Raw genomic sequence first — 16562 nt, 5'->3', positions numbered from 1 at the left:
TGAATGAGGACAGTGTGTTGGGACAACTGAACCAGACGGTGTTGAATGAGGACAGTGTTGGGACAACTGAACCAGACGGTGTTGAATGAGGACAGTGTTGGGACAACTGAACCAGACGGTGTTGAATGAGGACAGTGTTGGGACAACTGAACCAGACGGTGTTGAATGAGGACAGTGTTGGGACAACTGAACCAGACGGTGTTGAATGAGGACAGTGTTGGACAACTGAACCAGACGGTGTTGAATGAGGACAGTGTGTTGGGACAACTGAACCAGACGGTGTTGAATGAGGACAGTGTGTTGGGACAACTGAACCAGACGGTGTTGAATGAGGACAGTGTGTTGGGACAACTGAACCAGACGGTGTTGAATGAGGACAGTGTGTTGGGACAACTGAACCAGACGGTGTTGAATGAGGACAGTGTGTTGGACAACTGAACCAGACGGTGTTGAATGAGGAGTGTTGGGACATCTGAACCAGACGGTGTTGAATGAGGACAGTGTTGGGACAACTGAACCAGACGGTGTTGAATGAGGACAGTGTTGGACAACTGAACCAGACGGTGTTGAATGAGGACAGTGTGTTGGGACAACTGAACCAGACGGTGTTGAATGAGGACAGTGTGTTGGGACAACTGAACCAGACGGTGTTGAATGAGGACAGTGTGTTGGACAACTGAACCAGACGGTGTTGAATGAGGAGTGTTGGACAACTGAACCAGACGGTGTTGAATGAGGACAGTGTGTTGGGACAACTGAACCAGACGGTGTTGAATGAGGACAGTGTGTTGGGACAACTGAACCAGACGGTGTTGAATGAGGACAGTGTGTTGGGACATCTGAACCAGACGGTGTTGAATGAGGACAGTGTTGGGACATCTGAACCAGACGGTGTTGAATGAGGACAGTGTTGGGACAACTGAACCAGACGGTGTTGAATGAGGAGTGTTGGGACAACTGAACCAGACTGTGTTGAATGAGGAGTGTTGGGACAACTGAACCAGACGGTGTTGAATGAGGAGTGTTGGGACAACTGAACCAGACGGTGTTGAATGAGGAGTGTTGGGACAACTGAACCAGACGGTGTTGAATGAGGACAGTGTTGGACAACTGAACCAGACGGTGTTGAATGAGGACAGTGTGTTGGGACAACTGAACCAGACCATGTTAGATGAAAGAAAAAAAGGGGCGTGGTTAATCTGGTATAGTTTATTCATGTATCTCAGTTGCTGCCCCAGAGTCACAATCACTGGTCCTGAGCCGTGTGCTTTCTGAGCGGAGGACAGGTTGAGGAAGAAGTGGTTCTGTATGTAGTGCTTCTGTCTTCTGCTGATGAACTTTCTTTACTGTCCAAAAGACCTGCGATCATATGTGGTCTTCCGGGAGCTCAATGTGCCATAACCCATGCAAAAAAACATCTTCATATATACAGTTGTCATTTACACATTTATTTCCAAGAAATCTTTTAAATATCATTTTTGAAAAAAATTCTCAATGAAACCTCAGCAGACACAATTGGTTTTATATATTTTAAAATCACGACTGCACCTTTAAATACATTATTCTGTACCTGTTATCATTATTATTGTTGTTGTTTTGAGTTGTAGGACGTTAACCCCCTCATCCCCAGGTGAGAAGGCACTTCCTGTGAGGGATCCTGGACAGGTGTGGGGTCAGCAGCCTGGAGGGTTCCACCGTTTAAAAGCGCCGTTATACTCATTCATGCAACTTATCAAAAATAAACAAACAAAACAAACAATAGCTAAGCACCCAGCCAGAGAGAAATCAAACCATATGAATAACATGTAGTACAAAGCTCTGAAAAATAATGAGTGGAGAAATTTCCTTAGATTCATCTTCCCAAGAGACTCTTAATGTTTAAACAGGTTGGTGGCTCCCTTCCAAAGACACTGGTGCACAATGTGACAAACCAACGCTCATATCAATAAAAAACTAAGGATACAGCTCGGCCTGTGCTACCAGTGTGGTTTCAGCTCGGCCTGTGCTACCAGCGTTGTTTCTCCTAAGTGTTTTTGGTTTTGCTACACAACTTGAGTGTTAACAAGGAAGAATGGAAATGCTCTCCAGACTCAGCAAGGCAGGTCAGTCAACGGTCTGTGGTGCGAGTTTAAGGGCTTGTGTGGCCGTCTGGTCCGGTCCGGTCCGGTCCGACCCGGCGCCTCACTGCTGAGACAGCAGGGCGTTCCGGTTGGCCTTCATCTTCTCCAGGCGCTTCACTAGGTGGTTGTTGGTCATCTCCATCTCCTCGATCTTGTCCAGAGATGTACGCAGCTGTGGGAGGATGGGGGGCGAGGAGGGAGAGAGAGAGGGGTCAGGTCAGACATGTTCAGGGGGGTCAGGTCAGACATGTTCAAGTGGGCAGCACACATGCACAGGAAACAGACACTGGCCTTGTTTAAATGTTCTCTGAATGAATCCTCCCCCATTTACCTTGACATAATTATCCGTCTGCTAGAACTGGATCATAGATTTCCTCAAAGAAGGAAGCGAGGAAGGATGCATGTTTAGAGTGTTCAAACAAACCCACTGGTTTCGTCTCCTTACCTCTCTTTGCAGTTTCCTTTTTTCAACCTTTAGTTCATCCTCAACTTTCTCTGAGTTATCTGCTGATGTCTTGTACCGGGACACCTGTCCTTCTAGTCTGTTAATCTGGAACAGAAGAATGCAGCAGTAAGACCACTGAAGCACAACCAGAACTCAGAGGAACAAGTGATTCATTTTCCTTCTCCGGGGCGGAGAGTATAATGACTGGAACATGTGTGGTTTAGCTGGCAAACTCTCAGCCAGGGTCTGGGATGCTGACTGGAAAGAACCGGAGCGTTTTCCATGACTTACGTTTTGTTCCATTGTACCCATTTCCTGTTCTGCCTTTGAGAGCTTGAACTTGTATTCACTGATCTGTCTGTTTGCATCTCCTGCAAAGAGAATGAACCAGATATTTAGAATTTAAGTACAAGTGATTGTTAGGTTGTAATGTTGTTGTTTTTTGTTGTTGTAGTGTTTTATTTGATGTAACGAGCCAAGGGACTACAGACAATATGGTGTGTTTTTCTGGTTCTGTTGTGTTTTTCTGGTTCTGTTATGGTGTGTTTTGCTGGTTCTGTTATGGTGTGTTTTGCTGGTTCTGTTATGGTGTGTTTTTCTGGTTCTGTTATGTTGTGTTTTTCTGGTTCTGTTATGGTGTGTTTTTCTGGTTCTGTGTGGCAGAACGTGTTTGGGTGGAAGGGACAGGTCTCACTCTGCATCTCAATGATGTGCAGGTCTGTGCCGTTCTCCATCCTCTCCCCATCTGTGAGCACCCCGTCCATCTTCGAGTGTTTCTGCCTCTCCTCCTCCAGCTGCATCTTCAGCTTCCTGATCTGAGACACAGAGCACACAGCTGCAGTACCAGTGATGAAGGCCAGGGGGCTCTGCTGAGCACAGAAGGCCAGATTCATAGAGGAAGAACAACAACACAATAGTTACCTGGGCTAAGAGTTCATCCTTTTCGTCCGCAAGCTTTCGTAGCCTAACATCTAGAAACGAGAGACCAAAGACCAAAGTAAAGCAGTATTTCTCTTTCTGAGCTACAGAACAGATCCACACAGACGTGTCGTCATGGACCTGGACTCCTGAAGCTCACTCTGTGTTCCTGGACCCTTAAAGCTCATTCTGTGTTCCTGGACTGAGTTTCCCAGAGGCATCGTAGCGCTATGATGAACGCCATAGCTTACGATGAACGTAGCGCTACGATGCCTCTGGGAAACTCAGCCCTGGACTCTTAAAGCTCACTCTGTGTTCCTGGACTCTTAAAGCTCACTCTGTGTTCCTGGACTCTCACTCACCCAGCGGTCCCTCTCCAGCTGACTCCAGAACCTGGGCAGCCTCCTGGGTAACCAAGGTGATCCCTGATGCTGGCGGCTCGTGGTTGATGTCGCCGTTGGGCGTGGCCTCAGGGATGATGACCAGGCCGTGTTTCTGCGGGGAGAAGAGGGCGTGAGGGATGATGGCGGCATCATGGGAGAATGACGGAGATGTTTCTGTATTTCATGTGCAATCAATCATATAGTACAGTCAAGGAGCCCCTTTGCTTCACATGATGACAGTGGGCTTCATCCTAAATTGTAGATTAAATGTGTTTTCAACACATTTGGCATAAGGAGTAAGAGGTGGGTGTGTGGAGGAGGGGGGTGGGGGTGGAAAGGTGTAGAAATATGTTAATAATACCAACCAATTAACTTATTTACACTTTCATTTTGCTAGCAAGCTCATTCCTCTAGTCTACGTTCTCTTCCAGACTGAACCTGCCAGTCATGTGACCTACCTCTCCTGTTTTCCACTTCCCCTTGATGTCCGCCAGCTCATCTCTGAGCTCATCCCTCTCATTCCTAATGCAATCAAAGTACTCTTTCTGCCTCTCTAGGGCCTGGCCACGCACAGGGAGGGAAGACAAGAGCAGAGAACAAGGAGAGACACGATGAAGAGGGGAAGTTGGAGGGAAGAGACTGACGAGGCGTGCAGACTGACAGGCAGACTGACAGGCAGACCTTCCATGCACAGATGTGTGAGGTGGGACACGGTGGAACTGGAACGTTTCCTGACTAGGGCTGTCAACGTGTAAACGCTCGCAATGAATCTGGAAACTTTACCTCATGAAAAAATATTAACGCAAATTAATCGTATTACCAGAATTGACCCCAACTTTCTCCTGTAATTCCAAACAGCTGAATTACTGAAAGTCATGTGAAACGCTGATGAATCTGCAGTAATCCAGCCAGGTGAACACTCTGCAGTAATCCAGCCAGGTGAACACTCTGCAGTAATGCAGCCAGGTGAACACTCTGCAGTAATGCAGCCAGGTGAACACTCTGCAGTAATGCAGCCAGGTGAACACTCTGCAGTAATGCAGCCAGGTGAACACTCGCTGAGCGGGTTGCACTGAGAACACGACGGTCTGAGGAACCCTAACCCCCAAACCCTAACCCCCAAACCCTAACGCCCTAACCCTAACGCCCTAGCCCTAACGCCCTAGCCCTAACCCCCAAACCCTAACCCCCAAACCCTAACGCCCTAACCCTAACCCCCAAACCATAACGCCCTAGCCCTAACCCCCAAACCCTAACCCCCAAACCCTAACGCCCTAGCCCTAACCCCCAAACCCTAACCCCCAAACCCTAACGCCCTAGCCCTAACCCCCAAACCCTAACCCCCAAACCCTAACGCCCTAACTCTAACCCCCAAACCCTAACCCCCAAACCCTAACGCCCTAACCCTAACCCCCTAACCCAACCCTTGCAAGGTAAAGTTGGTTTCATATTGGACATTCAACAGACATTCACATCCAGCATGGTGAATTTCATTACAAAATGCTTCCAGATGGAAGTTTACATAAAATCAGTTCTTTGCACATATTGCAGTGATGTCTGACGACAGCTCTGATTCCTCCAACAAGCCTGGCCCAGCCCCTGAACCTGAATGTCAGACTACTAATTTATCATTCTAACACGTCGGCTATATCATCTCTCCCCAAAACATACAAGTAAATACTAGAATTTTAAACTTGTGATTAATCATGATTAATCACAGCCTATTATTGTGACTAACTCGATTAAAATCGAATCGTTTAGATTAATCGATTGACAGCCCTAATACTTACAGATGTGAACAACAACAACACATGCTAGAAGGAAGCATCACACAAGCCACAGCTGTGATGGAGGGTGGGGGGGAGAATCTGTCATCTCAGAGACGGGGCTCAACAAGTCTACCAGGAGGCGCAGGTATGGAGGCCATGCTGCCATCTAAGGGTGAATCATTTCAACTACAGACACTTCTATTCACTAGGATCTCTAGTGCATGTTACTAAAGCTTCTAAGACCATCACCCACCGACTCAACTAAACGTGCACACACATTCTGAATAGTTAACCTGTGGCTATGATGGACCACAGCATGTTAAAATGACGTTAGTGAACCCTCACATGCACGTTTAGGGAAACTCCAAACTGTGAATCAGGATCCATCTCCGAGCTGTTCTCTAGAGGGTCTCAGTCATGCAGCTGCTGTATGAGAGGCAACAGTCTTGGTGTCGGTCAGATTGGCTTTACTGACCTTTCCACTGCCAGTTCATTCACATTCAAGTTTAGCACAAAGCCGAGACATTCACTTTCCATGAGGTCAAGCTCATGAACTGAGAGCGTTGGCAGCCCAAACCTCAGAAGCTCAGAAGCCATCTGTTGTCTCTCATAACCGGAGCACCCCCCCCCCCCCCTCGCAAGGCCCCCTACGTTACCCCCATCTTTTTGTCCTTCCAGTTTATGGTTTCCTGCAGGTCAAACACCTCTCTGGTGAGGGTATCTAGCTTAGTCTGCATTCGCTGGCTCTCCTGGAGGAACATGGAGCCAGAGGGGGGAAGAGAGGAGGAAAAGGAAACAGAAACGTCAGAGAGACGACTGGACTGAACTGATCCAGGATCTAGGATGAAGCAGAGAACAGAGCGATAAACAGTTAGGACAGGAGGAGACCGGGTCACAGAACACAGGAACATGGCGGAGGCCAACGGAACAAGGAGGAGGAGACGTGGGGGGGGGGGGCACAGACCAGGGGAGGCCGGAGAAAGAGGCCCCCGCTTGACTTCCTGTGTGTGGAGGCGCTGACCCGCTTACAAGGTGTGGAGAGACCAGAGGTGTGGAGAGAGAGACTGGAGGTGTGGAGAGACCAGAGGTGTGGAGAGAGAGACTGGAGGTGTGGAGAGACCAGAGGTATGGAGAGAGAGACAGGAGGTGTGGAGAGAGAGACAGGAGGTGTGGAGAGAGAGACTGGAGGTGTGGAGAGAGAGACAGGAGGTGTGGAGAGAGAGACTGGAGGTGTGGAGAGAGACTGGAGGTATGGAGAGAGAGACAGGAGGTGAGGAGAGACTGGAGGTGTGGAGAGACTGTAGGTGAGGAGAGACTGGAGGTGAGGAGAGACTGGAGGTGAGGAGAGAGAGACAGGAGGTGTGGAGAGACTGGAGGTGAGGAGAGACTGGAGGTGTGGAGAGACTGTAGGTGTGGAGAGACTGGAGGTGAGGAGAGACTGGAGGTGAGGAGAGACAGGAGGTGAGGAGAGACAGGAGGTGAGGAGAGACAGGAGGTGTGGAGAGAGAGACAGGAGGTGTGGAGAGAGAGACAGGAGGTGTGGAGAGACTGGAGGTGAGGAGAGACAGGAGGTGTGGAGAGACTGGAGGTGAGGAGAGAGAGACAGGAGGTGTGGAGAGACAGGAGGTGAGGAGAGACCGGAGGTGTGGAGAGAGAGACAGGAGGTGTGGAGAGAGAGACAGGAGGTGTGGAGAGAGAGACTGGAGGTGTGGAGAGACCGGAGGTGTGGAGAGACCGGAGGTGTGGAGAGAGAGACAGGAGGTGTGGAGAGACAGGAGGTGAGGAGAGACCGGAGGTGTGGAGAGAGAGACAGGAGGTGTGGAGAGACAGGAGGTGAGGAGAGACTGGAGGTGAGGAGAGACTGGAGGTGAGGAGAGACTGGAGGTGAGGAGAGACTGGAGGTGAGGAGAGACTGGAGGTGTGGAGAGACTGGAGGTGTGGAGAGACTGGAGGTGTGGAGAGACCAGAGGTGTGGAGAGACCAGAGGTGTGGAGAGAGAGACTGGAGGTGTGGAGAGAGAGACTGGAGGTGTGGAGAGACCAGAGGTGTGGAGAGAGAGACAGGAGGTGTGGAGAGAGAGACTGGAGGTGTGGAGAGACCGGAGGTGTGGAGAGACTGGAGGGTTGGAGAGAGAGACAGGAGGTGAGGAGAGACTGGAGGTGTGGAGAGACCGGAGGTGTGGAGAGACTGGAGGGTTGGAGAGAGAGACTGGAGGTGTGGAGAGACTGGAGGTGTGGAGAGACTGGAGGTGTGGAGAGAGACTGGAGGTGTGGAGAGACTGGAGGTGTGGAGGGACCAGAGGTGTGACCCCGCTGGTCGTGTCAGTGCTGCCGTACCTCTATGAGGTCATCTCTCTGGCGGATTCCCTCCTTCAGCTCGTCCTGTTTGTGCTGCAGGACCGTGCATGTGTGCTTCTGCCTCTCTAGCTCCTGAGACCAGAGAGACCAGAGAGAGAGAGAGAGACCGTCAGGCGTACAGCAGATCACCCTGGGAAAACATTTCATACGTTAACTACCTCAAACTTCTGACCTAGACGATTAAAAACGAAGAAGTGAGACGAGGCGTTAGATACTGTACCCAACGTTCGAAGACGATGCATTAATGTATGTACCCAACGTTCCAAGACGATGCGTTACTGTATGTACCCAACGTTTGAAGACGATGCGTTACTGTATGTACCCAACGTTCGAAGACGATGCATTAATGTATGTACCCAACGTTCCAAGACGATGCGTTACTGTATGTACCCAACGTTCCAAGACGATGCGTTACTGTATGTACCCAACGTTTGAAGACGATGCGTTACTGTATGTACCCAACGTTCGAAGACGATGCATTAATGTATGTACCCAACGTTCCAAGACGATGCGTTACTGTATGTACCCAACGTTCCAAGACGATGCGTTACTGTATGTACCCAACGTTCCAAGACGATGCGTTACTGTATGTACCCAACGTTTGAAGACGATGCGTTACTGTATGTACCCAACGTTCCAAGACGATGCGTTACTGTATGTACCCAACGTTGGAAGACGATGCGTTACTGTATGTACCCAACGTTTGAAGACGATGCCTTACTGTATGTACCCAACGTTCCAAGACGATGCGTTACTGTATGTACCCAACGTTCTTAGACGATGCCTTACTGTATGTACCCAACGTTGGAAGACGATGCGTTACTGTATGTACCCAACGTTAGAAGACGATGCCTTACTGTATGTACCCAACGTTGGAAGACGATGCGTTACTGTATTTACCCAACGTTCGAAGACGATGCCTTACTGTATGTACCCAACGTTCCAAGACGATGCGTTACTGTATGTACCCAACGTTTGAAGACCATGCGTTACTGTATGTACCCAACGTTTGAAGACGATGCGTTACTGTATGTACCCAACGTTCGAAGACCATGCGTTACTGTATGTACCCAACGTTTGAAGACGATGCGTTACTGTATGTACCCAACGTTTGAAGACGATGCGTTACTGTATGTACCCAACGTTCTTAGACGATGCGTTACTGTATGTACCCAACGTTGGAAGACGATGCGTTACTGTATGTACCCAACGTTTGAAGACGATGCGTTACTGTATGTACCCAACGTTCGATGCGTTACTGTATGTACCCAACGTTTGAAGACGATGCGTTACTGTATGTACCCAACGTTCAAAGACGATGCGTTACTGTATGTACCCAACGTTCGAAGACCATGCGTTACTGTATGTACCCAACGTTTGAAGACGATGCGTTACTGTATGTACCCAACGTTTGAAGACGATGCGTTACTGTATGTACCCAACGTTCTTAGACGATGCGTTACTGTATGTACCCAACGTTGGAAGACGATGCGTTACTGTATGTACCCAACGTTTGAAGACGATGCGTTACTGTATGTACCCAACGTTCGATGCGTTACTGTATGTACCCAACGTTTGAAGACGATGCGTTACTGTATGTACCCAACGTTCAAAGACGATGCGTTACTGTATGTACCCAACGTTCAAAGACGATGCGTTACTGTATGTACCCAACGTTCAAAGATGATGCGTTACTGTATGTACCCAACGTTTGAAGACGATGCGTTACTGTATGTACCCAACGTTCGATGCGTTACTGTATGTACCCAACGTTTGAAGACGATGCGTTACTGTATGTACCCAACGTTCCAAGACGATGCGTTACTGTATGTACCCAACGTTCCAAGACGATGCGTTACTGTATGTACCCAACGTTCAAAGACGATGCGTTACTGTATGTACCCAACGTTCGAAGACCATGCGTTACTGTATGTACCCAACGTTGGAAGACGATGTGTTACTGTATGTACCCAACGTTCCAAGACCATGCGTTACTGTATGTACCCAACGTTGGAAGACCATGCGTTACTGTATGTACCCAACGTTTGAAGACGATGCGTTACTGTATGTACCCAACGTTCGGAGACGATGCGTTACTGTATGTACCCAACGTTCGAAGACGATGCGTTACTGTATGTACCCAACGTTCGATGCGTTACTGTATGTACCCAACGTTCAAGACGATGCGTTACTGTATGTACCCAACGTTCGATGCGTTACTGTATGTACCCAACGTTCGAAGACGATGCGTTACTGTATGTACCCAACGTTCGAAGACGATGCGTTACTGTATGTACCCAACGTTCGAAGACGATGTGTTACTGTACCTTCGACTTGTCTTCAACCTCCCTCTTCATCTCGGCCATCTGCTCCTCCATCTCCTCGATCACGTCTTTGAGGGTGTCCACCTGGTAGATGAGGTTGGCCTTGTCGTTGTCCATCTGTGCGTTCGACACCATGGCTTTCTTATACTTCTCCTCCACCTCCGAGAGAGACTCCTGGTAGGCAGGACACACACACATCCTGACAACAGCCACAGCACAGCCTCCATATGCACACCAACGCTCAATGGGACCAATGGTGAAGGTATATTAAACCAGTTTACCATTACTTCAAGTCCCAAATAATTTGTAGGATTTTAGTCTCACCTTCAAATAGGTTCTGAATTACAGTAAAAATAAAGACTTGAATACCAGTACAAAATGACTTAACTCATGATATCAAGTAATAAAGAAATCTATGCATTTGATGCATCACACACATGAACAAAGGGAAAGACAGCCAGCTTAAGTATTGTGTAAATGTTTCTCCAGCTGTCCATTCTCAGGGCATGAAAGTCTGTTTTCAGTATCACAATGACAGACAGGTGAGGTGTCACAGTCCAGTACAGGACAGAGCGCAGACACCCGCTGGCTCACTGGAATATGCTGAGATGGACAAGTGCTGAAACCAATCAGGCTTGAACTCCATAGTGCGTTGATTCATTCTGAGGAATGATGCAAGGCAGATAGCGGAAAGGCATCTAATATTCAGAGCAACAACCAAAACAATACCAAACACACAGCTACAAAGTTCATAGTGTTCCAGTTAGACCAAAGAGTGGACAGAACATGCCAGGAGTCGGGAGTGTTAGTAGACTGAGTGAACATCTATTCAGGGTGAGTTCAAAGGTGAAACCGGAGAGCCCTAAGTGAATGACAGATTGGGGTGGAACATGGACACTACAAACCAGACCATGAGACTGACCCCCTAGGAACATGGAGCAGGACAACATCTGGTGGTCTGGGGCTCTCAGCCCGGAGCCCCAGAACGAGGGCGGAGGAATGGCCTTGGTCCGGCACGACTAGTCAGTGTTAAGTGTTCTTTGGAGTTTATAAGGAGAAGGTCATAGGAAGGTCATGCAGAGGTCATGCAGTCAGACTGGGAGCGCGTGGGAGAAGCAACGGAGGGGTTAGGCTGGAACAGGGAGGTCAGGGGGAGGAGGAGGACAGGGGGGGGAGGAGGACAGGGGGAGGAGGAGGACAGGGGGAGGAGGTGGTCAGGGGGAGGAGGAGGTCAGGGGGAGGAGGAGGACAGGGGGGGGGAGGAGGACAGGGGGAGGAGGAGGACAGGGGGAGGAGGAGGTCAGAGGGAGGAGGAGGTCAGGGGGAGGTCAGGGGGAGGAGGTCGTCAGAGGGAGGAGGAGGTCAGAGGGAGGAGGAGGTCAGGGGGAGGAAGTGGTCAGGGGGAGGAGGGGGACAGGGGGAGGGGGAGGAGGTGGTCAGGGGGAGGAGGTGGTCAGGGGGAGGAAGTGGTCAGGGGGAGGGGGAGGAGGTGGTCAGGGGGAGGAGGTGGTCAGGGGGAGGAAGTGGTCAGGGGGAGGGGGAGGAGGTGGTCAGGGGGAGGAGGTGGTCAGGGGGAGGAGGTGGTCAGGGGGAGGAGGTGGCCAGGGGGAGGAGGATGACAGGGGGAGGAGAAGGACAGGAGAAGGAGGTCAGGAGGAGGAGGAGGTCAGGGGGAGGAGGTCGTCAGAGGGAGGAGGAGGACAGGGGGAGGAGGAGGAGGAGGTCAGAGGGAGGAGGACAGGAGAAGGCATGCTGAGAGCTCAAGCCCCTCTACCTTCAGCTCTTTGAGCCCCTGCATGTACCGCCCCTCTACATCCTGAATCTGCTCCTTGAGCTCATAGATGTCCTGCAGAGCACAGATGGGAGGAATGGGTGAGGTGAGCGCAGCGTCGGGGGAGGGGGGGCGGAGGATAGATTCAACAGCGTCTCAACACCTGGCAGAGACATGACCAGCAGGACCAGACATACGAGAAGGAAGGCCTAACAGGAAGTTCGTCCGGGCGACTGCATCACATCCCGTCTTTTCCGTGCGTAAACATGGAGTCAGTGTTACAGCAGACCCAGAGGAGGGAAGGAGACCGGCGCGGGAGACACCAGCAGAGGAGGCCTCAGAAACCTTCGCTCATTTTCATGTTTTAAAATTGTTATAAACAGGTTATTTCCTTGTATAACCCTTTTATATATAGTAATAATAATAATAATAATAATAATAATAATAATAATAGTAGTAGTAACACCAGACGGTATATTGGATCCTTGAAGCAGGAAGTGTAGGAGTAAAGGCCCCTCGTGGAAGGGCTCCTGAGTGTGTCAGGGTCAGGGTAAGGGTCAGGGTTAGGGTCAGGGTTAGGGTTAGGGTCAGGGTCAGGGTTCTTACCCTCAGCTCACTCAGGCTGGTGTCGGGGTCCACGATGCTGCCGGTGTCGGCGCTGCCGCGGCGTGACGAGGTTCCGCCCAGCGAGGCCAGCGTGGCGGCGGAGAGGCCCGGGGTGGTGCAGCGCGACGACGGCTGGAGGGCAACAACACACACACACACACACACACACACACACGCACACACGCACACACGCACACCACGCCACAGACACCAGGACTGTCATTCAACACTGCCATCTGACACCGTGCAGGTCCCAGCTGATGGGGGGTGTTGGGAGGTGTTGAGGGGAGATGTGAGATCACTGATCAGCTCAGAGAACCATGACTCCGTAGCTCCTGAGCGTCAGGCTGTCCTCTACTCACCCGGCTGAAGTCGGAGTACTGCTTGTCACTTTTGTCATCAAGCTGAAAAATAGAAAGTAGTAAAAGTTTAATAACATGCAGACAGGATCAGTGACTGGGACACGCCCCCACAGGGACTCATGCTGGAGGGGACCTGAATCAAGGTGTTAGTCAGCAGTACGAGTGGGGAGATGGCTGCATGTTCACAGATCAAACCGTACGTACAACCCCCCCCCACGGACAACCCCCCCCCCCACGGACAACCCCCCCCCCGCGCCAACACACACAAACACAACATTGAGACACCTCTATTAATGGAGACAAGGCACTTTCTGCAAATCTCATTTTATTGTCTTTTCAACACCATGCTGTTAGACTTTACAGTGGCCATAAAACATCTCACAGCCCATCAACAACATGAGCATCCACGTCAAACGCTGGCTGAGCTGATGGACAAAACCCATCCGTCCAAAAACCACGGTGCGTTAGCCGAGTCCGCGGCAGCTCGGGCGCCTTCCGCGGCACGCCGGTGCGAGGAGGCGGAGCCACTTACGGCATCCAGGTCCGGGATGCACAGGTCGTCCAGATCGGACACGATGCTGCCGCGCCGGTTGGAGCGGCTGAAATAGTCGGCCGCCGTCTCGCTGGTGTCTGAGAAGTCGGACGACTGACCAGTACAGGAGGAGAGAGGGAGGGAGGGAGAGGGAGAGATGGAGAGAGGGAGGGAGAGAGAGAGAGAGGGAGGGAGGGAGAGGGAGAGAGAGAGAGAGAGAGAGAGAGAGAGAGAGAGGGAGGGAGGGAGAGAGAGAGAGAGAGAGAGAGAGAGGGAGGGAGACAGAGAGAGAGAGAGGGAGGGAGGGAGAGACAGACAGAGAGAGAAAAAGAGAGAGAGAGAGAGAAAGAGAAAGATACAGCATGGACAGAGAGCAGGAAAGGTCAGAGGGAGGGAAGATGGAGAAGGAGCCATAGTAACAAGCATAGTAACGACCATAGTAATGATGGGGAGTGAAGGAAAGGCGTCAGACAGACAGACAGACAGACTGGTGGGGTCACAGTGCTGTTGACCCCAGAGCCAAGATCAGACAGACAGGCTGGTGGGGTCACGGTGCTGTTGACCCCAGAGCCAGGATCTCACCACGCTGTCTCTCCTCCCCCGGCTGAAACGCTCCTGGGACACCGTGCTGACGCTGTCATCATCAGAGGACTGGCAGGAGCACACACACACACGCATACGCACGCACGCACACACACACACGCACGCATACACACACGCATACACACACACGCACACGCATACACACACAAGCACGCACACACACGCACGCACACACACACACGCACGCACACGCACGCATACACACACACACACACAATGAGCACCCCGCCTTTAATGAAGAGGTGAGACAGCCTCCTCATGCGTTCCCTATTGAAGTCCTCTAGTAGCACTTTCTGCTAATTCATTATTGGATCACTCTAACAGCCCTAACGTATAAATACAGCAGTCCATGCAATCATCCAATCAGAAGATCATAGACAAAACAAATCCAGGCCGCCATAACCTTACATCATTAACCTGCACACAGCTGCCATTGATTGAACCCTCTAACTTAACCCTCCATTGACTGAACCCTCTAACTTAACCCTCTATTGACTGAACCCTCTAACTTAACCCTCTATTGACTGAACCCTCTAACGTAACGGATTCACACACTTCCAGGAAACACAGAGGACGATAGTGTTGGTTGACCTCTGCCCTCTAGCGGCTGTGTATCCCTGAGAGGAGGGGGGCCAGGAGGAGGGAGGGGCCTGTTAGCGATGCCGGTGTGTGTGTGGGGTTAGCTGACAGCGTGCAGGGTCGGGTGAGTTGGGTTTGTGTGGTGGGGGCTCACCGCGGGGCTGCTGCGGGTGGAGCTAGCTCCAGAGGAGTACCAGCTGTACTCGGACGGCTGTGGACAGACAGAGTATTGAGACGGGGACAGAGAGGAGGACAGGGACAGGACAGCGAGCTGCTGCTGCCTCGCCACGCGCTCAGATCATTTCACACTGGCCCAACAGACACCCACAACACTTACAGCTTTGGTACTGTGCGACCCATAGAGACCGGTGTCGTCATATACAGACGCCTGGAGGCACAAGAGAGAGAGAATCCACAGCTCAGCGTTGCTCTTACTCAGGCTAACATGAGTCTCAAGCCTTTCTCTGTTCCATGACTTTCTCCTGAGTAAATTAACATGAAATAAACTGAGAAGTAGCATCCATGCCTTCAATCCTGAGAGGAATATGACCCGTCTCATGCGCTGCTTGTGCTACTCAACAAACCCTTATCTCATCATGTCTCATTATGTCCATCACACTCCGCCCCTCAGCGGGGCTGAGACCTAAATAGAACGGGTCTAGAGGGACACCAGACGCCCCATCAGAGAGATGAGGGGACTAGACACACGCTAGGGGAGAGAGAGGGGGGGGAGGGAGAGAGAGACGGGGGGGGAGAGAGGGAGGGAGAGAGAGAGAGGGGAGAGAGGGGGGGACAGAGAGAGGGGGGGGAGAGAGAGAGGGAGAAGGGTGGGAGAGACGGAGGGAGAGAAAGAAAGAGAGAGAGAGGGGGGGGAGAGATAGAGAGAGAGAGAAAGAGAGAGAGAGAGAGAGACTGGAGCTAGCGAGTGACACTGACCATGCTGTAGCTGCGCGTCAGCCCGGGAGCCGTGGTGCTGGGGGCCGAGGGTACGGCCTGGGGGGGGAGGACAGTTAGAGGACAAACACAGTGAGGAGGAGGGATTGTGGGTAGAGGATGGCCAGGGAGGAGGAGGGATTGTGGGTAGAGGATGGCCAGGGAGGAGGAGGGATTGTGGGTAGAGGATGGCCAGGGAGGAGGAGGGATTGTGGGTAGAGGACGGCCAGTGAGGAGGAGGGATTGTGGGTAGAGGATGGCCAGTGAGGAGGAGGGATTGTGGGTAGAGGATGGCCGGTGAGGAGGAGGGATTGTGGGTAGAGGATGGCCAGTGAGGAGGAGGGATTGTGGGTAGAGGATGGCCAGTGAAGAGGAGGGATTGTGGGTGGAGGACGGCCAGTGAGGAGGAGGGATTGTGGGTAGAGGATGGCCAGTGAGGAGGAGGGATTGTGGGTAGAGGATGGCCAGTGAGGAGGAGGGATTGTGGGTAGAGGATGGCCAGTGAGGAGGAGGGATTGTGGGTAGAGGATGGCCGGTGAGGAGGAGGGAGTGTGGGTGGAGAGGTCAGCTGGGACATGAAGGCCCTTTCCCCGGCTGACGGCCAGAGCCTGGGTTACAACTGAGGATGAGGGTGATGATGAGGAGCAGGAGGAAGGTGCTGAGGAGTGAGGTGAGTCTGTCCCTGGCCACTGATGAGTCGGAGGTATTGACAACAGGGAAGTACTTTGCATGTGCTCAGCCATTCCTGGACACACCCATATTTGTATCTGAGGATTTCCTGCCCCTCGCAGACTCACCACCGATTGGACGGGATCATAGAACACTGTGACGTTGTTACAGACTTTGAATGCAAATATCAT

The 16562-nt window shown here is 51.3% G+C and overlaps 1 protein-coding gene across 2 annotated transcripts in view; it reads right to left on the bottom strand.

Annotated features, from left to right (window-relative positions):
* Positions 1-1286: 1286 nt before the first annotated feature.
* Positions 1287-16562, bottom strand: part of lrrfip2 (leucine rich repeat (in FLII) interacting protein 2) — a 32031-nt gene continuing 16755 nt past the window's right edge. Inside the window, exons 4-16 of one of the 2 annotated variants that reach the window (XM_084456551.1) lie at positions 13056-13097; positions 12694-12825; positions 12091-12162; positions 10320-10490; positions 7972-8064; positions 6292-6384; positions 4325-4426; positions 3846-3978; positions 3487-3536; positions 3260-3380; positions 2857-2936; positions 2566-2670; positions 1287-2292 (exon numbers count right to left, since the gene is read on the bottom strand). In XM_084456551.1, coding sequence (XP_084312677.1) covers positions 2182-2292; positions 2566-2670; positions 2857-2936; positions 3260-3380; positions 3487-3536; positions 3846-3978; positions 4325-4426; positions 6292-6384; positions 7972-8064; positions 10320-10490; positions 12091-12162; positions 12694-12825; positions 13056-13097 — 1305 coding nt within the window. In that variant the 3' untranslated portion in view covers positions 1287-2181. The remainder of the gene's footprint in view (positions 2293-2565; positions 2671-2856; positions 2937-3259; positions 3381-3486; positions 3537-3845; positions 3979-4324; positions 4427-6291; positions 6385-7971; positions 8065-10319; positions 10491-12090; positions 12163-12693; positions 12826-13055; positions 13098-16562) is intronic. The other variant, XM_084456552.1, reaches the window with a different exon arrangement.

The sequence above is a fragment of the Borostomias antarcticus genome (genome assembly GCF_949987555.1).
Source record: "Borostomias antarcticus genome assembly, chromosome: 2".
Taxonomy (NCBI): Eukaryota; Metazoa; Chordata; class Actinopteri; order Stomiiformes; family Stomiidae; genus Borostomias; species Borostomias antarcticus.
This window is presented reverse-complemented; position numbering and strand designations above follow the sequence as displayed.